This window comes from Engraulis encrasicolus, chromosome 16 (genome assembly GCF_034702125.1).
Source record: "Engraulis encrasicolus isolate BLACKSEA-1 chromosome 16, IST_EnEncr_1.0, whole genome shotgun sequence".
Lineage (NCBI taxonomy): Eukaryota > Metazoa > Chordata > Actinopteri > Clupeiformes > Engraulidae > Engraulis > Engraulis encrasicolus.
Genome location: NC_085872.1, coordinates 54,500,024 through 54,521,452, shown reverse-complemented (window position 1 = coordinate 54,521,452; position 21,429 = coordinate 54,500,024). Strand labels below are relative to the sequence as shown.

General features: G+C 40.6%; 1 protein-coding gene and 1 long non-coding RNA gene across 4 annotated transcripts in view; one reads left to right on the top strand and one right to left on the bottom strand.

Annotated features, from left to right (window-relative positions):
* The window catches only part of LOC134466176 (integrin beta-1-like), a 72,494-nt gene that overhangs the window by 47,805 nt on the left and 3,260 nt on the right, over positions 1-21,429 (bottom strand). The window contains exons 4-7 of the mRNA XM_063220073.1: positions 20,690-20,746; positions 12,465-12,612; positions 6,823-6,911; positions 6,635-6,713 (exon numbers count right to left, since the gene is read on the bottom strand). Coding sequence (XP_063076143.1) covers positions 6,635-6,713; positions 6,823-6,911; positions 12,465-12,612; positions 20,690-20,746 — 373 coding nt within the window. The remainder of the gene's footprint in view (positions 1-6,634; positions 6,714-6,822; positions 6,912-12,464; positions 12,613-20,689; positions 20,747-21,429) is intronic.
* Positions 13,994-19,325, top strand: LOC134465932 (uncharacterized). Of its 3 annotated transcripts, none has more exons than XR_010038227.1 (7): positions 13,994-14,077; positions 15,184-15,243; positions 15,358-15,445; positions 16,147-16,232; positions 17,743-17,795; positions 17,977-18,039; positions 18,712-19,325. It is a non-coding gene; the product is annotated as an uncharacterized LOC134465932 (long non-coding RNA). The 3 variants fall into 3 exon arrangements; XR_010038225.1 differs by having other exon boundaries at positions 17,639-17,795; XR_010038226.1 differs by lacking the exons at positions 13,994-14,077; positions 15,184-15,243 and adding an exon at positions 15,956-16,055 and having other exon boundaries at positions 15,392-15,445; positions 17,639-17,795; positions 18,712-19,324.

The window sequence follows — 21,429 nt, the reverse complement described above, 5'->3', positions numbered from 1 at the left end:
TGTACTCTACTGTAGTGTACTGTACTGTAATGTCATATACCATACTGTACTGTACCGCACTGTATGCTACTTTACTGTACTGTACTGTACTGTAATGTCATATACCATACTGTACTGTACTATACTGCACCGTACTGTATGCTATTGAACTGTACTGCACCGTACTGTATGCGACTGTACTGTACTAGGGCAGTCATGGGTGAGCGGTTAGGGCGTCAGACTTGCATCCCTGAGGTTGCCGGTTCGACTCCCGACCCGCCAGGCTGGTGGGGGGAGTAATCAACCAGTGCTCTCCCCAGGGCTCCGAACCGGTTCAAGGAACGAAAACGAAAACCGAAAACGAACAAAATTTTATGGAATTTTACAAGGAACGGAAACGGAAACGAAAACGAAATGGTCTTCAAGTGTTCCGGAACAAAAACGTTATTCTGAAATCCACAAACCGGTTAATAACGGTTTTTATTTCGTTCTCTATATTTCATATAAGTGCACGACTTTGTTTGAGGAGTAACCATGGCGACGAGCAGTCTTTTAGTTCGGCTACTGACGTGTATGAGGGGAAACATGCATACAGCAACAGCATTTTGCTTCACCTGAGCTCTTGCCGCCGATTGATATTGAGGAGCATTGGCCAATCAGAGTGCACTGCATTGTATGGAGAAACTTCCTGGGTAAATTTTAGGATGTGCTTCTCCTCAGAGATTTTGATAGGAAACTAGAACTAAACTGTCTCTGTTCTCCTGGCTTTCTCGTAGTGATTGGAAGTTGGCTCTAATAAACCCACCCTAAAGTTGTTGACCACCAATATCAAATAAGTTTTTGTAAGAGAAATGACACTTTACCCGCGCTGTTCTTCAGTCTCATTCACGGACCTACAGAGTTTTATATTGACACCATGGAAAGAGAACATGTCTTGAGATCGGCGTTGGGATTCCTACAGGGACAGAGTATTTGGACCATACAGTCTATGATTCGCAAAGGAATTGGATAGGCGATTTGATGAACCTAATTCGCAGAGTGCTCTCGAGAGGCAACTGGTGGGTGAGTCATGTTTAGCTTACTACTTGCAATGGCACCGCCGAGTGCCTCGATGTTCAATGCGGTTATGGCAAATTATGTTGTCGTAAAGTTACTGAAGTGCTTTTGTTGTGCGCAGCGTATCCCACTGTCGGTTGTAGAGAAGAGAGGTGAGAGCTGGTGTTTTATGTGCTGTAATCAAGGACGTCTTATTTATCTGTTGTGGTGGTCAATGCGGGATAAAGTCATTCGTGGCAGATGGACAGACGCTAGCTGACGTTAGCTGGCCCGCTCAATGTTTCGATGGTTTCCTCAGTAGGCTATTGCGCAATATTTCCTGGCTGTCATCACGAATAACAGGTCGCGTGTGACAACAAGCAGGGATAGAGAAAGACAGCGCATTTGTTGTTGTTTAAGTTATTATTCTCTTCTGTCGTGCAGAGGGCTGGGCTGATGGGATGGACTACGTGGAAACTCTTACTATTTTGTGACGCTTCTGTTGGGCTACAAAAGGTCTCCGGTTTTGTGGTGATGGACTTGCACTGGAATGGTTGGTAGCCGATATCTGAGAGCATATCCGAGGTTTCAGACTATGCAACCTGTCCCTTCTCTAGAACTAGTGACCCCTTGCATCGTGCACATCTCAAAACAGTTTGGGATTTTTTTGTGGAGCAAACTGTGTTCCCTTTACTTACACGTTTCACTTGCTGCAAACCTAATCATGGCCTATTAAATAGAGCTAGGCAAGAACTGAAATCCATGCCTATCGACACCTCTTATTATGCTGACGTTTACCTGCGCTATTCCAGAGATTTTTTTAGGAACTCTCTATGGCTATTTTTTTAAACTCTCTCTGGCTATTCTGTATTGTGCCTCCCTAATCAACATCCACCCACCGCTACTAGGCTACTTTTGATAAGAATTATAGGCATCCGGTTAAATCTGCCAGGATGGATAGCCCATCTGAGTGTTTTTGGGTGTTTTATTATTTATATATAATAGCTGTGTAAATCAAGGGGAAATAATGAGTACGTCTATTCTAAGATAAAGTCCACGAAAATAGACTAAATATGGCCGTTAAACACTGCAGGAACGTTAAGAACGAACGTTATTTTTCGTTCCGAACCGGTTCAGGAACGATATTTTTGTGGGGGAACGATTGCAGGAACGAAAACGTTAAACTGAAACTTGCCTGAACCGTTCGGAACGGAACGTTTGAAAAATAATTTCGTTTTCAAGCCCTGGCTCTCCCCCATCCTCCTCCATGACTGAGGTACCCTGAGCATGGTACCGTCCCACCGCACTGCTCCCCATGGGGCGCCACTGAGGGCTGCCCCCTTGCACGGGTGAGGCATAAATGCTACTGTACTGTACTGCACTGTATGCTACTGTACTGTACTGTACTATACTCTACTGTACTTTATTATACTGCACCATTCTGTATGCTACTGTACTGTACTGCACTGTACTGTACTGTACAACTACATAGTAGAACTGAAACATGTGGAGCATTCTGAGGTCATGTACAATATGATGCAAAATGGTGTAGTGGGAATGAGTTGTGTTACTATTACCACTCAAAATCTATGGTAGACTATCCTTCCTCCCAGACTATTTGTGTGCCTTGCATATCAAGAAAATGAGTAATGTGTACCGGTAATGATTTACTTTTATAGTATAAACCATATGAGAACTGTTGTTTTGTATAGATATTTCTCCTATGGGTAAGGGTGGCAAAGACCTATGGTACATGTTGTTCATCAGCTGTCAGTTTTGAAGTAGTAATTGAAGTACTCAATGATTACTGAGCTAACTATAAAACAACTTGTGACACAAGTACTGGGTGAGGACTTGAAAAAACAATTTACCTCTGCCTACTTACTCAACACCTACTTAGAAATCATTTCCATTTAATTTGAACTGAAGATATACTGTGGCCTACATGTATATCGAGCAATCTGTAATGCCATTCTAAAGATGACTGAAGTGCACTCACTATGTGCACAATGCTACTTGTGAAAATGTAGGATTAGGTGACCTTATGGGTTCTTCATACATATGGAGAGGTCCTGTCCTTTCCCCTTTCTCATACAAATAAAAAATATCTGGTAAGGAAATTAAAGGATGGAGAACCTGCCACCTTGGACATCATCCTGCACTGACACTTCTCCATTCAGATGCTGCTGAGCGAGCATTAAAAGCAGTCTATTCTCACCATAGTTGTAGTGTGGGAAATGCTCATTTTAATTCAAACCAAGAATCTTCTCAAATCGTTCACAATGTTACATTTGCTGTCAAGCATGTAAGCACAGACTCCCCCATACTTTCACACTATGTACTTTGTTGTAGTTTCATCAATCTGCCAAGCAGGCTACAACTGCCCTTGCTTCATCTCTGCTGTGTTTGGGACTATATTAACATTGTCAGCTAAGTGTAATGTCATGTAATAACAATGTAATGCATTACACAACATGACATATTGTATGACATGATAGAAAGTCTTTTTTTCAGATGACTCCTAGGCTAGAATTACAGCATATACCTTAAAGAAACACCATGCAAAGTTTGGTGCTTTTGTCACTTCCGTAACGGTAAAACCTTTAACAGACTCCACTTTGCCTTTGTGGAGCACATACTCATTCTCACATTCACAGACCAGGTCTCTCTCTCTCTCTCTCTCTCTCTCTCTCTCTCTCTCTCTCTCTCTCTCTCTCTCTCTCATAAAGTGAACTACGTTTTCTTGGCCTTATTTAAAAGTGGAGAGAGTGGCCAGCTTGGAATATGGCTCCCATCTTGGATTTTTGGCATGTCCAACATCATATTTCAAAAAAGTGCATACAAAACATTTCTGCCAAATTACATGATGGCATCATTAATTTAACAATGCTTGGCCTTATTTGCAACTAGAGAGAGTGGCCATCTTGAAAAATGGCGGCCATCTTGAATTTGTGTATCCAATACCATTTATTTTTTTTTTAAAGTGCATACAAAGAAACATTTCTGCCAAATTACATGATTGCATCACTAATTTAACTATTCTTAGACTTATTTGCAAGTGGCGAGGGTTGCCATCTTGAAAAATGGTGGCCATCTTGGATTTTGCGTGGCCAACGTAGGGCCCTATGAAATCCGTTTTAATTTTTCTCAAATTCCGTTTTATTTTTTCTCAAATTCCGTTTTTTCTGATTTATTTTTTGCCAAATCGGATTTATCCCTTATTTTCCCCTTTCACCCAAAAAAAAAAAAAAGTTAAAACTAGACAGAGCCAATCACTCATGGTTGAATGGTTGCTAGAGAAAAGAATGAAATTACCTGCTAGTTTTTTGTAATATCAGCCCTCAAAAATATTCCAAGTAATATGGTAGCTGAAATCTACATGCGCATATATTCTGTTATATACACGTGACGCACCCAACTAGAAGGCGAATTCACTTCTGATGCATTCAAGTTGGACTCGGGCTGCATCAGGTTTCCTCGAATAAGTTTGGCTTTATTGCAACGTGCAGCTACATTAGAGACATTTTTGGTCAAGTTATATGTAGGCATTAAATAGCCTCGCAAAGTCCCTACCGTCTACCGTCTCACACAAACACGTTTTACAAGACGGCCGTTTTCTGCTGATGATGACTTGACCCTTTCTCAAAGTTGCTGCTAACATTTGGTCACTATGCTTCGTGGCCAACAAAGTTAACATGACATGATCAAAGCATTGCCTGTTCAGTTTTTATTTTACAGCGGTCACGGCTGTTGTAACAAACTCCAAACTCGTGCCTCGCATCAGATGATTCCATTGTTTATTAAAGTGCAGTGGAGAGCCGCCCATCCTTTCTGTGTCGCATCGCATAGTCTTGGTAACAGACGGTCAGGATAACGCGCCTGACTTGTTCTACTCGGCAACATTTGAGTTTTAAGATTTCTTCAATGCTCTGACTGCCAGTGTTAGGACGCGGGAGACAATCCGAAATGCCGCTTGGGAGAGAGATGCGTTCACTGTCGACATGTGCTGACATGGATCATGGATCTGCATAGAACTTTTGCGCATCACTTCGCGTGGGCCAGATATGATATCGTGGCCATATTTAGTGTTTGAAATGTCTTTTTGACTGATAAATGATGACGAGAAGAATGGATTTTTATCATAAGAAATGAGTGAATTCCGTGCAATTCCGCGTTTATAACCAAATTCCGTTTTAATGTCCAAATTCTGTGATTCCGTCCGTGTTTTCCGTATCGCGGAAATCATAGGGCCCTACCAACACCATATTTTGAAAAAGTACATTCAAATGAACATTTTTGCCAAATGACATGCTTGCATCACTAATTTAACTATTCCTAGACTTATTTAGAAGTGAAGAAGGTGGCCATCTTGAAAAATGGCGGCCATCTTGGATTTTCGCGTGGCCAACGCCCTGAGCTGATAGAGTACAATCTGATGAACATCTGTGCCAATTTCCATTCTTGCATACCAAAGTGAACTATTCTGGGCTATTTTGACAGTTAAGCGTTGCACTAATACGAGAACAAAATGCGCTCAAATGTCAAGACCTAGTCGTGCGCTGCTCTGTTTCCAAGCGACCATGCTGTACTTTGTCCCGCCTCTCTACCCGCAGCCAAATATCCATGCAACATAACAGGAAAACCTAAGATAAATGTAACGACGTCTTGTTCCAGAAATGTAAGGAGTAAAAAGTACAAGTAATTGTCAAAAAATGTAACGGAGTAAAAGTAAAAGTCTGCATTTTTATTTTTACTCAAGTAAGTACAAATTTCAGGAAAAAAACAAACAACTTAAGTACAGTAACAAAGTAAAAATACTTCATTACGTTCCACCTCTGTAGCACATGGCTATTGAACCAGGGCTTAAAACCGTTATTTTTTTCCAAACGTTCCGTTCCGAACAGAAACGGAATTATAACGTTTCCGGTTCTGAGTTCCACCAATAAATTGACGTTCCCGAACCGGTTAGAACCAAAAAATATTGTTCCCGGAACGGTTAATTTCGTTCCTGCCAGAATGTCGTCATTCAGGGACGACCTAAGCAGAGAAGCAGAGAATAAACCTCAATGATGAAAATGTGCGCTCCACGCTGACTTGGGTCACGGGGAGCACTATGATGGACATTGTGAGTTTGTGCATATTTGAAGCAGCCATGGATGCCCAATAACGTCGAACATTGTCGGTGCGCTTTACACGTGCTTCCCTGCAATGTCTTACAATAATGCAATGCAAACTTTGTAATCCACAGCTCTCTCTCCATTCAGTCGAAGAATGTCTGATGTCACACAGGACGTGAACCTCAGCCGTCATGGTAACGTGCACTGGAAAATAATTACTTTTTTTTAGTTTGAGGAACGGTATTAACCGGTATTAACTGGTTACCATTATTTTTAAATAAGTGTTTCCGTTCCAGAATCTAAAAAATAATAACGTTTCCGGTTTCGTTTCTGTTCCCTGTAAAATACAAAAAGTTCCTGGTTTTCGTTTTTGTTCCTTGAACCGGTTCAAAGCCCTGATTGGAACGTATAGTATGTATGTGCTCTGTAGCACATGGAAACCCATTAGCCTATAAGACCATGTATTGCGCTACAAAAATGGACATTTGAATCTCGGCACTTACCGATTCTGAGGTCGGAGGTGATAGACTGCATCTCGCGAATCAAGTCCGTGCCGAGGTTTTTCAAGTTCTCCAGATCGTCCTAGATAGTAAATAGACCGACAGACAGACAGACAGTCATTTTTGTAGTTCAATAGCAGTGTTTTACCATTGAGTTTCAATGGGACAAAAGACTACAATTGGCTACCAACCTTCATGGAGTCACTCAGATGCATCAAGAAGTAGATATCAACAGGGTAATCAGCACGCTTGAACTTTAGAGTGAACGTCTGAGATTCTCCTAGAGAGAGAGAGAAAAATGAACTGTGGTCATTATGCAACATCAACCATTGAGAGAGAGTAGATCAAGAGAGAGAGATAAATGGATTTGTAGAAGAGAGAGAGATGGACGTCTGAGCTTTTTCTAGAGAGAGAGAGAGAGAGAGAGAGAGAGAGAGAGAGAGGTTAAACAAAGTTAGAGATCAATGGGGTAATCTTCGGCACACTTGAACTTGAGAGTGAATGTCTGAGCTTCTCCTAGATAGAAGGAGGGATAGATAGATAGATAGACAGATAGACAGACAGACAGACAGACAGACAGACAGACAGACAGACAGAAGCGAAATCACCCAGATCCAGCCACTTGACCTTAACTTGTCTCCCATGGGTAGCTCTATCTATCTATCTATCTATCTATCTATCTATCTATCTATCTATCTATCTATCTATCTATCTATCTATCTATCTATCTATCTATCTATCTATCTACACAGTAAAAAATTACTGTGATTTCAGAGTAATTTACTGTGAAATCTCACAGTTAATTACTCTGATGTTCTGGTACACTATGCTACTGTGATGTTCACACGGCACACAGCAAATTACTCTGAAATCATTGTATCACTTGCCATTTCTCACTTAACTTGCACATCACAGTATTTTACTGTGATCTTCAAGGATAACCAGCATGCCAAAGTGATAAAGTAGGAAACATCACAGTAAACTACTGTGTGGGCGGAGTATCTATTGAATTAATAGTGCATTGGGGCACAACTTCAGTCCTAGACAGGTTGGGCTCTTCATTACAATCACACCTTTCATTGACATTTTCAGCAAATTATTTCATTCTTATTGTCTTGTGGTATACATGTATACACCCATCATCAGTTGACTACGTGTTCCCCACTCTCTGTCAAATAACAGGAGAATGAGCTTTTATATATTGGGAGATATACATGACCATCTTCATGACTGTGGGAATATGGTCATTTTTCTTGTGTACCACTTTAAATAGTACAACCCCTACAAACACAGAATATAACAAGGAGTAATATTTTGAAGCACACTTAAGATATTCCATCCAGATAAATGGCTCTCCATAAGTGCATTGCATGATGGGACACGATCTGAAGCCCATATGTCCTAAGCCCCTCCCCCTCAGGTTGTACATATTGCCATGAGGAAGTGAGAAAAAAGGAGATGACCAAGCATGGGAAGACATGTAGCAAACAAGAGGTTGATGACTAAATAGTTAGCTGTAAATGTCCATGAACTCTCTGAAGGCCCAGGTTGTGCTATGTGGCAGCCTTGGCCTAATGGTTAGGGAGGTGGACTTAAGTTCAGTGAGTTGCAAGTTCAAATCCCTCCAAACCCTACATTGCCCTAGGGGCAGCAACCAACATTGTATATTTGTGTATCACTTTGAGTAAAGGCGTCAGCCCTCAACCCAACTGACATGCCTTCCCATTGAACTTTCGCCCACTTCAAGTGTGTAACAACATCTTACTGTGAACTCACAGGGAGTTACTGGCTACTAATTGCATTCATTTCACAGTAACATACTGTGAATTCGTCGTATCACAGTTAACTACTGTAAAGGCGTCAACCTTCAACCCAACTGACATGCCTCCCCATTGAACTTTCGCCCACTTCAAGTGTGTAACAATATCTTACTGTGAACTCACAGGGAGTTACTGGCTACTAATTGCATTCATTTCACAGTAACATACTGTGATATTCTGCCATAATTTGTTACTGTGAAATCCAGAGAGACTTTTCGTAATATCACAGTTAACTACTGTGCTGTTATAACAGGTGTTTACTGGCTCTAGGCCATGATTGGGTGCACTATGTGGCTGCCTTGGCCTAATGGTTAGGGAGGTGGACTTAAGATCAGAGAGTTGCAGGTTCTAATCCCTCCTAACCCGACATTACCCTAGGGACAGTAACCAATGTTGCATATCTGTATGTCACTTTGGGTTGCTCCTGGCCATGATTGATTGTAATTACTAATTGCCAGGCCTAATTAGAAGAAGGTCTATGATTGGAAATGTTGCTGGTTCTGCTTCCAATAAATTAAGTTGCAACCAATGTGCTACACAAACACGTTCTTAAGTTGGCACCTGCTAATGCCTTTGTCTTGGATGTGCACGCCAAAACTCCAGCATCCAATTTTAAATCAGAATATTGCCACCTAGTAAACAAAATTAGGCTATCTTGTGAAGTGCCATTGCACAATTGAAAGTCAAATACTGCATGACATGATTGACATTGCCTACCATCAACCAGGAACAATGGTAGTGCCCAATCAATCTGTCAATTAGTACCTGACCTCACTTGAGTACATAGGACTGTTACAAGTTCATTGAATTACTACCTGCAGCTGCCACATGCCTGATTACTCTGGTCACATGGTTAACTTTCACCTCTATATAAACTCAGACTGTCACAATGCTTGAGTTGCTTGCCTAAATGACTGGTTCGCTGGCTCTCTGTCCGGCTTGTTGGTTAGTGAGCTAACTGACCGACCAACTGACTGTTTGTTGGCCAGCTGGTTGGCTGGCTAATTGACTCTTTTGGTTGACTGGATGGCTGGTTTGTTAGCTGGCTAGCCATACAGCTGACTTGTTTGTTGGTTAGTTGGCTGACTAAATGAGTGTTAGTTGGTTAGCCGGCTCTTTGGCTGGCTAGCTGACAACTGACTCTTTTGGTTGGCCGGTGGACTGGTTTGTTGGCGGGCTAGCTATTTAGTTGGTAGTCAGTATTATGGTAGCAGGTATCCTTTTTGGAGTGTTGCTTACTTGATCAAGAAATTTCAGGTTTGTCTAATTATGCACACTGTATTCTATTAAGTATTCTATGCACACTGGTTAATGTACTATCATCCAGGAGACTATATCTATCAAATGATGATAATATTGCATATATTGCAGATAATTGGGTTTCTCTGTGGTTATGGATAGTTCGGTCTATCAATTTAGAAGAGCAGTGTGATGGACTGGTTCCATGCCACAGTTGTCTCAGTCATGGTGGGGAATGGGAGGTGCCACAATAACATGGTAGCTACCTCTTTTGTGGTGATGAATGGAGGGGCGGGATCATGGTAGTGTGGGTCGGGTGACAGTAACTTACTGTGGTGTGGCCACAGTAAACTACTGTGAGAAGATCACAGTAAACTGTGAGGATGGCCACAGTAAACTACTGTGAAATGAATGCAATTAGTAGCCAGTAATTCCCTGTGACATCACGGGAATATTTTTTACTGTGTATCTATCTATCTATCTATCTATCTATCTATCTATCTATCTATCTGTCTGTCTGTCTGTCTGTCTGTCTGTCTGTCTGTCTGTCTGTCTGTCTTTTTTTCTCCTTTATTTTACTAGGGTAAAAACACAGTTGAGGCAGTTGCTTCTTTTTCAAGTGGGCCCTAGCCAAAAGAGCAGCAAAAACGCAAAACGCACTCCATAGCACTCACAGTACAGACAGAAACAAACATGTCACAAAGACAACATATCCACAGACAGCAAAGCATAAAAGATTGAGACATAAAAACATGCAAGACATAACCATAAAGAAATATGCCGGACATAACAAAAACATGCAAGCAAGACTCTATCTATCTAAACGGATAAATGATTGCTAAGATGCCTAGAGTGTAGGCCTACCGACCAGGGGTCCGTTTCTCGAAAGCGTCTTTGCTATCGTCGTTAGCAAAGTCCTTCGTACGAGCGACTCAACTCTCTCTCGACAGCGACGCTCACCACTAAATCCAAGGGAACGGTAAGACGGTCTTAAAGTGTACCTCCGGGATTTTGGACACCAGGCCTCATTTCCGAGTCAGCCAGGGTGTAAACAATGTGTCCAGAACGTTTTTTTCACATTCCATGCAGTCCTTGTGAATTCTCATATCCATGTTGCTAAGCTAGCGCAAGTGAACGGGGATGGTAGTAGCCTGCCCCCAAAAATAGTCTTATCCCGTTTAAACAACATTCAAAACAAAACCGTTATTATACCAGTATGGTATAATAAGTGTAAATGTTTGTCTTAGTAGAATGAAGTTTGAAATTAAACCAACCTTGCACTGCGTGGATTTTGCCATGTTGAGAGACTATTTTCTCGGGGTCGGCGGAATTTTACTTTGCTCTCTTCAGTTGTGATGTAGCCCACCCACCCACTGCAGGGACCCGCAAGAGACATTGCAAATCAAGGCTAGTTCTACAACTGCTTTCGGATCGGATCGAATAGTGGATTAAAACCCAACGACATCGCACCATGGTACATCAGTGTGTATATACCAACTGCAATAATAAAGCCCACAGATGGGTATCGGCAAGTTTCCATTGGTTTCCGTGAAAGATGTTGAAAGAACCAAACTCTGGCTCCTGGCTGCAGGGCTACATCAACACACCGATGGAGACGCTCCGTAAGCTACCCCGGTGCTTTGCAGTGACCACTTCAGTCCCGACGACTTCACAAAGTCCTTCTCGAAGTCTAATACCTACACGGAAAACTCTAAAAGTGTCCGCGGTGCCAACCGCATTCCCAGATCTACATTTTGTGGCGCGCACCAACAGTCTCCGAAGAACAGGTTTGCCATGCTTTTTGCTTCTATGATGGTAGCCCAGTGGTATAATGGCTTCGCCTACGTTAGCCAAAACTTGGGCTAGAAGTTACCCTTTTGGATTGGCATGTTGTAATGCTTTACTGTTATTTTGTGTAATTGCTGTGACAAATGGCATTAGACATGACTTGCCGTATTCCTATGGATTCACAAGTTACGCAACGCTATGTGATCTGGCTTGACATTGTGAAATATGTCACTCGTAGCTCTAGTTATTATTACATGGAATGTTTTTTGAGACGAGATGGAATGGGAGGATGAAAGGGAGAAGAGTGTGCGTTCTGTTCGCCAACATGCTGTGTAGACACACGGGTCATCTAGTAACAACCAAACATTGTTATGGCATATGTTTCAATGTTACGAAATATTTACAAAGTCGGACAGAAAGCATTACTCTTGATGTTTGCGAGCGAGGTCAGGGAGAGGGGAAAACCGTTCAGTTTTACAAACTTCAAAGATGTTGGAGTTCGCTCTATGGAAAAGTTATGGATGTGTCAAACGAAGCTAGGATTTGTACTAGGAATATCACTCCGCGGCTGTCAAGCTTTCAAACCGGAACACAAATTGCTGATGGTGATCAAACATGATTGCAATGTTGGTTTAATTTCAAACTTCATTCTATCAAGACAAGTATTTACACTTGCAGTCTGGCATAATAATGGGGTTGTTTTGAATGTTGTTGCAACCGGATAAGACTATTTTTGGGGGCAGGCTACTACCATCCCCGTTCACTTGCGCTAGCTTAGCAACATGGATATGAGAATTCACAAGGACTGCATGGAATGTGAAAAAAACGTTCTGGACACATTGTTTACACCCTGGCTGACTCGGAAATGAGGCCTGGTGTCCAAAATCCCGGAGGTACACTTTAAGACGGTTAGCAATGACAAGAATCGAGAAACGGACCCCAGATGAGGTCGAGAAAGAAAGAAAGAAAGGAAGAAACACTCTAACCGGAGCGTAGCTTGAGGTTGAGTTTCTGTGGCTGGAGTTGAATGATCTCGCTGGCGTCCAACTTCCTGTTGGGGTCCATGTTGCTGTGCTCCGTCACGTTCTTATCCTCAATGATCTGTTTGCTGCCACGTGGGTTCTCAATGCTCATCTGAACAACAGAAGGAGGCCATTTTTGTAGTTAATAGTCATGTCTTTATAATGAGTTTCAATGGGAGAAAAGACTACACACTAGGAGACCTGAGGAGGCAATTTTTGTAGTTCAATAGCCATATCCTATAATGGGTTTCAATTGGGGAAAAGACTACATACTAGGCTACCCGAGGAGGCCATTTTTGTAGTTCAATAGCCATATCTCATAATGGATTTCAATGGGAGAAAAGGCTACACACTAGGAGACCTGAGGAGGCCATTTTTGTAGTTCAATAGCCATATCTTACAATGAGTTTCAATGGGAGAAAAGACTACACACTAGGAGACCTGAGGAGGCCATTTTTGTAGTTCAGTAGCCATATCCTATAATGGGTTTCGATGGTTTCAAAGATCATGCTGCTGCTGCCGCTGCTCAGATATAACTACAAGGTTTGTTTATCAATAAAATCATGGGAGCTACACAGACATTCATATCGACAGTCTAGCATTGTCAATTCATTTGCTTCTGCTACTTTGTGGACTGGGTATAATACGGCTTTAGTGAGAGGCTAGCTCATAGCTATTCACTTGCGCTAGCCTAGCACCAGCCCCCTTTGGAATTAAAGGACTGCTTGGAATATTCAAAAACGTATCTCCACATGTCTACAAGTCTCTGACTATCTAGGAAATAGGGTCCAATGTCAAAAATACTGGATGGACGCTTTATTTTTTGTACGTTTTTTTTTTTTGGGGTTGGGGAGGGTCTTTTTGGGCTTTATTATTACAGGAGGTGTGAGAGTAGACAGGAAATGATTGGGAGAGAGAGATGGGGCAGGGCCGGGAAATGACCCTGGCCGGACTCTAACCGGGGTCCCCGCGGGCAATGTGTTCGGCCCGACGCTCCTGAGACCAGAGGTGGAGTTCTGGAATATGGCCGTCCACATGGTCTACCAGAACCAGATCGTGGAGTTCGTGCTCCTGGAACAGGACGTCATCTTTAAGTAGTTTACTAACCGTGTGTTATAATGGGTTTCAATGGGAGAAAAGACTACACTCCTGAGACCTGGAACAGGACGTCATCTTTAAGTAGTTTAATAGCCGCGTGTTATAATGGTTTCAATGGGAGAAAAGACTACAAATGTGGGGGGAAAGGCAGACACACTGAAAAAAGAGGAGCTACCCGGCTGGGAAATTTCCATAAAAAAATCAAGAATGCATGATTTTTATATGCATATATAGCCTAATAAATTGCACAAATGTATTTCCTCCAAAAATTTATGGATAATTACAATAATAAATAAGACACAAAATCTGCCTTGAAAAAATTAGGTATTCTGCCCAATTTCTCACTTCAAATTAGGGGGAGCTGAAGTTTGGTTGGTGGTGGGGGAGGGGAGGGGCTTTGTTAAGCTCTAACGTCTTTCTTTGAAGCTGGTGTCATGTTCCCTGGATTTAAACCGAAGAGAACCTCCTAGAGACTTCAGGTAAGTTTTAAATAACTTCAGAAGTTCCATCATCCTAGTTCAGTAGCTTCTTCACATTCATATTTTGAAGATTTGATGTTGTGGATGAGCTGTTTTGATGAGATTTTAGATACGAGGAACCTGTGCTTAGCCTGGAAGCACTGGCTACCCAATGGACTGTCTTATGGTTGAATGCTATCTATTGGATGTGCTATTTTACACCAGATGAGTTTTCATAGTTTTCAGAACGAACTTTGAAGTTACAAAGCTTTTGCTAACTAGTGATATGTCATAGGTTTCTGGCTGTGCAGTTTCATGACTTTTCAGAACGAACTTTGAAGCAACCAAACTTCTGCTAACTAGTGCTTTATCATAGGTTTCTGGCTGCGCAGTGTTTGAAGGCACGTGTGAGATTCCAGCCGTGTAGAACTTTCGTGCACTGAGCTAATCAGCTAGCCAGCTAGTCACCAGGGGAAATATTTTAGCTACGTTTTTGCCTGTTTGGATGCCCTTGCATGCACTTTTCAGCCTTAACATACAAGCTATTTTGCCTTTCAACCATTAATGTATACTATGTGCATTGTAGAAGATTTGTTTTTGGCCGATTTTAATGGCCTAATGTTTGATAATGTGTTCCGTTTTAGTAAGTGTAATTTTGCTAGTCTTTAGAGTGAATTGAGATGAATTTAGAGCCTTATAAAGGGTTCCTGTGACTTCGTTTGAAATTTGCAGTGAGTGATTTTGATGTCAGAGGCCTTAATTGCTCTTTAGAATGTAAAAGTTAGCACCTTTGATAGCTGTTTTAACGGGCTCCATAGGTGTGAATTACCACCAGTGTGCCCCTTCTAACTTCTTAGCTAACCAGTCTGCAGAATGTGTTACTTGATGGAAAGTGTAAAAGTATATATTATTTTTCTTAGACCATATTCACATACATCCAAATACCCCACTGAATTCAATTAAGATAGTGAAATGTTCTTAAGAATATAATAGTCTGTCCTGGGCTGTCTTGCAGAACTTAAAAATAATTAATGGTGTTTTGAATCTGTTGATGTATTTATTTGCACTCCTGTAGTAATTTACAGTCATGAAAGCTAAATTGTGACTTAACTTTTTTCCTCTCTCAGTAGGCTTTTTCAGATGTATTGACCAGATGTCCTGGAAGTGGCCCCTGATGCAGACCCAGTGTAAGAACATGCATGCTGGCACTGTTTCGTGTGTTTAGGCTATGACAGGTTTGACACAGTATTTGCTTTTAGTGATATTTAATCTAATCTAAATCTCATCATGTTTTGAAACAGTGTTGGGTAGCCACCCATGCACGTTGACACAGCCCCAGCAGTGGGCACCCATGGGGATGGACCCAGGAGTGGAGGATGACCCAATAGGGTGAGCTGCTGAGACAATATCACACATATAGATAATTGTTTTAAGTGTATGGGAAATAACTAAATGTTTGTTTACATTGCACAGATGAAAATTCAGCCCACTCACTATTGACACCAGTCATACAAATGTATTGACCAGATGTCCTTGAAGTGCCCCCTGACACAGACCCAGTGCCAGTATATGCTGGCACTGTTTCAGTTGCTTAGGCCAGGGGTTCCAAAACTTCAGCATGGAAAGGCCCCCAATATACCAATAGAGTCTGGCCTAGGCCCCCCTTACATGTTTCATGCCACACTATTTTTTCTGTGCGCCCCTTTTATAACCATTGTTTAGGTCTGTGAGTCAATGGCCCCTTCGGGATATATAAAATAATAATAAAGGTAGTAATGTTCAGAGATGCACAGAATCATGACAATGCAGTTCTTTACTGTAGGAAATATATATTTTTTCCTTATTTTTACTTTATGTTGATGTACTCGGTTATTCAATTTATTACATTATTTTAATTAGCTTTTCCTGCCAAGCTGCTGCGGTCACCCTAGCACCCTCTTGCGGCCCCGCAGGGGTCCCTGACCCCCACTTTGAAAACCACTGGTTTAGGCTATGCAAGGTTTGAGACAGTATTTGTTTTTAGTGATATGTCATAAATATTTTGTGTGATATTTATTCTCATCTAAATCTCATCTCATCTTTTTGAACAGTGGTGGGTAGCCACCCATGCACGTTGACACAGCCAGCAGCGAGTACCCAGAGCGATGGACCCAGAAGTGGAGGATAATCCAATAGGGTGAGTTGCTGAGCTAATGTCACACACATACACTCACCTGCCACTATATTAGGAACACCCATTACAACTGTTCATTGAGGCAAATTTCTCATCAGCCAATCACATGGTGGCAACTCAATGCATTTGTGCATGTAGACATGGTTGAGATGGATGATCTGATGTAGTTCAAACCGAGCATCATAATGGAGAAGAAAGGTTAATTAAATGACTTTGAACATGGCATGACTGTTGGTGCTGAAAGGGTTTGATTTGAGTATTTCAGAAAAGACTGATCTACTGGTATATTCACACTCAACCATCTCTAGGGTTTACAGAATGGTACTGTAAAGGGAAAAAATGCAGTGAGCAGCGATTCTGTAGTCAAAAATGCCTTGATTGCAAAGGTCTGAGGAGAATTGCCAGACTGGTTTGAGCTGATACAAAAGCAAAATTAAGTCAGATAACCCCACATTACAACCGAGGTATGCATAAGAGAATCCCTGATTACACAGCACATCAAATCCTGAGGCAAATGGGCTATAGCAGCAGAAAACCACATTTGGTGCCACTCCTGTCAGCTAAGAACAGGGAAATGAGGCAACAATTTGGACAGGCTCACCATAAACGACACTAAAAGATCGCAAAAATGTTGCCTCAGGGTCAACATGGGTCAACTCTGCCTTACATCAACATTTCAGGCTGGAGATATAATGGCATAAGGATATTTTCTTAGCACAATTTTGGCCAATTAGTACCAATTGTCTTTGTTGGAATGCCACAGCCTACCCGAGTATTGTTTCAGGCAGTTCTGAAGGCAAAAGGGGTCCAACCCAGCACTAGAGAGGTGTTCCTAGGACCTAATGAAGTTTGAAGTTGCCAGTGAGTGTAGATAAATGTTTTAGGTGTACGGGAAATCATTAAATGTTTTTTTAAGTTGTACAGATGAAAATTCAGCCGACTCACTGTTCACACCAAATGGGGAACAAGAAAGGCTAGGCAACCCCATCTTTTGACAACAGCCTCCACCATTCTATTCTAAAAATGTCAATAATATACGTGTATATCTGCTATATAATAATGTATTTGTTTTAAAAGATTATGTGGGACATGTTTTTTTTTAAACAAATGCATATTTATCCTTTCTATCTGTAAATAATCTTGAACATATACTGAGTGTATGACAATCAAACTGCATTAATTAAATAACAAAATTGCATTATTCCAAAAGCACCTAAGACTGTATGGCTACTTTATGATAGCATATAGATATTTGTGACTATTATATTGTAAGTTACATTTTAATGGGATTTTGTCCAAAGAAGTGCTTATTAATCTTTTAGTTGCTAAATACTTTGCCTAAAACTATTGTCTACACGTTAAGACTGTGTGGGCTCCGCCCCGCCTGCCTGTGCTTTGTTTCGCAACAGAGTGCTGGATCGATAGGGGGCCAATCATCTCGAATTGAGACCCTTATATAGACTCTGGGCGGCTCCGACTCACTCTCTCTCTCTCTTGAATCTGGCTTCTTCAGACCACAGCCCTGACGGCCACACTGAGAATGCAGACGATGGTGGTGGAATTAATGTAAGTACTATTTACTGTCTTAACACTTGTAAAAATCCATCAATATTGTTGTGTCTATGTATCCTGACGGGCTTGTGCTTTGTCCTAATGAATGAGCGCCAATGCCAGTCCAGTTGTTTCTGTGTTTTACTATCTCACTAAAAGAACTTCATTCAAGATGTCTTTAATTTTTACACAACAGAACCTGGATCAGGAGTCCTCTGACAGCAGATCTGAATGGGCACCTGATGGTGAAGACATTACAGTAAGTAGGCCTACAATTAACTTTTGACAGGGATAGCTGGTGTCCTCAGTTGATCTGTGCGTTTTGCGGACACTTGATAATATTGAATATGTACATTCCTCCTTTTGCAAGGGAGTCCTATTGGGAGTCCTCTTTATTGATAAATAGTGTTGGGAAATTCTGTGAAAAATGGACGATAATACATTGCATTACATTACACTTTAATCAAAATTGTAGTGTGGGGATATATGCTTTCCTCAAGAGCTCTTCAGCCATGGAGGGAGGCAGGAGTTGGTAAGAGTAGGTACTGAATCTGTAACCCTGTGATCTTCAGTCCAACGCCCTAACCATGGCTGCCCCTATATGGGGCAGTGGCCTAGTGGTTAGAGAGTTGGTCTTTCAATCTAGGGGTTGCCGGTTCAAATCCCCCCTGACCTCTCCCTACATCTACATCCATGGCTGAAGTGCCCTTTAGCAAGGCACCTAACCCCACATTGTTCCAGGGACTGTAACCAATACCCTGAAAAATAATAGTTGTAAGTCGCTTTGAATAAATGAAAGGGTCAGCTAAGTGCAATGTAATGTAATGTAAAATGGAGTTAGTAGTGGAGAGTGGTGTGTCTGGATTTCCATTCCTTTTTTCTTTTTTTAACTGAAAATGTCTTTGCCTTTGTCTTTGTCTTTGCTCCACAGTGTGAGGAAAAGACACATACTAGAGGGAGTCGAGGACTTGGCTGTTCTACAAAATGTCACTAAGGGATGCAACTGACAGCTGAAGTAGGATCTTTTTTGTTTTTTGGCCATGACAATGCTTTGACAGTTGATAATAAACTGATAATTACGATACTATGTGCACACCATTGTTTTTATGGGGTTTTTTTAAATAATAAAATGGATGTACTCATCGAAACCACTTGGTGATGTTGTTTTATTGATTGTTAACCACATTATACTTGTAATAGATATGATTGCAAAGTTGATTAGAGCTTTGGCCTCAATTGCTATGTGGAAAATATTGCTCCATGTCTCCATTACAGAGAAATCTGATTATTTTGCAGGATTAACTGAGGCAAAAATGTCCAATAAAATTGTGGCGACAATATTACACATGATATAATGGAGAGAATCCTTCTAATTGAAATGAGGAAAGTTCCTTGATTTATTTGTAATTTGACATATTTTATTCATGCAAAAATGTCCAATAAAATTGAGGCGACAATATTACACGTGATATAATGGAGGGAATCCTTCCAATTGAAATGAGGAAAGTTCCTTGATTTATTTGAAATTTGTCATAATTTATCCATGCCAAAATGTCCAATAAAATTGAGGCGACAATATTACACGTGATATAATTGAGGGAATACTTCCAATTGAAATGAGGAAAGTTCCTTGATTTATTTGAAATTTGTCAAAATTTATTCATGCAAAAATGTCCAATAAAATTGAGGCGACAATATTACACGTGATATAATTGAGGGAATACTTCCAATTGAAATGAGGAAATTTCCTTGATTTTTTCAAAATTTTGCCCGATTTATTCAAGGACACAGGGAAAAGTGCACAATTATTTAACGTTATTTTGCAAAGAATATTTAGATTATTTGCTTAATAATAACGTGGGGAAAATTTTGTTTAATATTTTTACGCGTAATAAATCGCCTCAATTTTTTTATGCATTTCCATTGTGTCTCTTTTTACAGTGCAGACAGAAAGAAAGAAAGAAAGAAAGAAAGAAAGAAAGAAAGAAAGAAAGAAAGAAAGAAAGAAAGAAAGAAAAGAAAGAAGCAGATAAAGAAAGACCGAACAGAGGAAGGAAAGAAAGAAAGACAGAAAGAAAGCATGAAAAAGAACAGAACGAACAGAATAAAGAAAGAAAGAAAGAACGGATGGAAGACATAAAGAATGAACAAAGAAAGACGAGAGAACGAAAGAAAGACAGAATGAAAGAAAGAACGGCAGAAAGACAAACAGAAGGAAGGAAGAACTGAAGACAGAAAGAGAGAAAGATACTGTACCCTATAGAGAGTATATAGTGTAGTGTAGTGTAGTGTAGTGTAGTATAGTGTAGTGTAGTGTAGTGTAGTGTAGTATAGTATAGTATAGTATAGTGTAGTATAGTATAGTGTAGTGTAGTATAGTGTAGTGTAGTGTAGTATAGTATAGTGTAGTGTAGTGTAGTATAGTATAGTATAGTATAGTGTAGTGTAGTGTAGTATAGTATAGTGTAGTGTAGTATAGTGTAGTGTAGTATAGTATAGTATAGTATAATGCAGTATAGTATAGTATAGTATAGTGTAGTATAGTGTAGTATAGTATAGTATAGTATAGTGTAGTATAGTATAGTATAGTATAGTATAGTATAGTATAGTACAGTATAGTATAGTGTAGTGTAGTATAGTATAGTACAGTATAGTGTAGTGTAGTGTAGTGTAGTGTAATGCAGTATAGTATAGTATAGTACAGTGTAGTATAGTATAGTGTAGTATAGTATAGTGTAGTATAGTATAGTATAGTGTAGTATAGTATAGTATAGTATAGTATAGTATAGTATAGTATAGTATAGTATAGTATAGTGTAGTATAGTATAGTATAGTGTAGTGTAGTATAGTATAGTATAGTATAGTATAGCATAGTATAGTATAGTACAGTATAGTATAGTATAGTATACCTTATCACATCTCTGTCGTAGGTACTCCACATCATTGCATCGAGGTCCCGAAAACAGCTGCACAAAAATAAACACAAAACAAATTAAACAAGAATATACCAAAGCGACTTACAGACAGGCAACATGTCATCATGCACAGGCGTATCTATGACATGCTGATTTGAACCCAGTATCGCGTGTCTCCAATACGCATTTCCAAGTTAAAGCGTGCTCCACAACGCCCTGTGACAGGTTAGGTTTAGGGATGGTTTTGGTTTAGGCACAAATTAGGTAGAAATTCGCCTAATCTCGCGGTTCTTGGCAAAAGTAAAGCAGCAGAAACATTGCTTTACTGACAGGTTAGGTTTAGGGGTGGTTTTGGTTAGAGCACAGCAAAGCATATTTGTGTTTAGTAACAGAAATGCGCTGTGACAAAACAAAATCGCAGACACGGTGGGCAAACTGTGCAAACCTCGTCACGTGTCAAAAGTGCATGAAAGCGATTTACCGTTGCGTTGAGGAGCACGCTTTAACCCCTTAAGGCACGGCTTTATAGATTTGTTGTTACCAGTATGGTAATGACCAAGTCGTGGTGCATTACTAAAGGGTCTGTGTTGTGTCATAGTATTGTAGCGCTATGGTACTTACATTTCAATGACTATTACAGCGTGCCACTGGAGGTACTTCGCGCATTAAGGGGCTATCTTCAAAATGAGTCGCACCAACACGCTGAATGCACTACATACGCTAAAGCATGATTA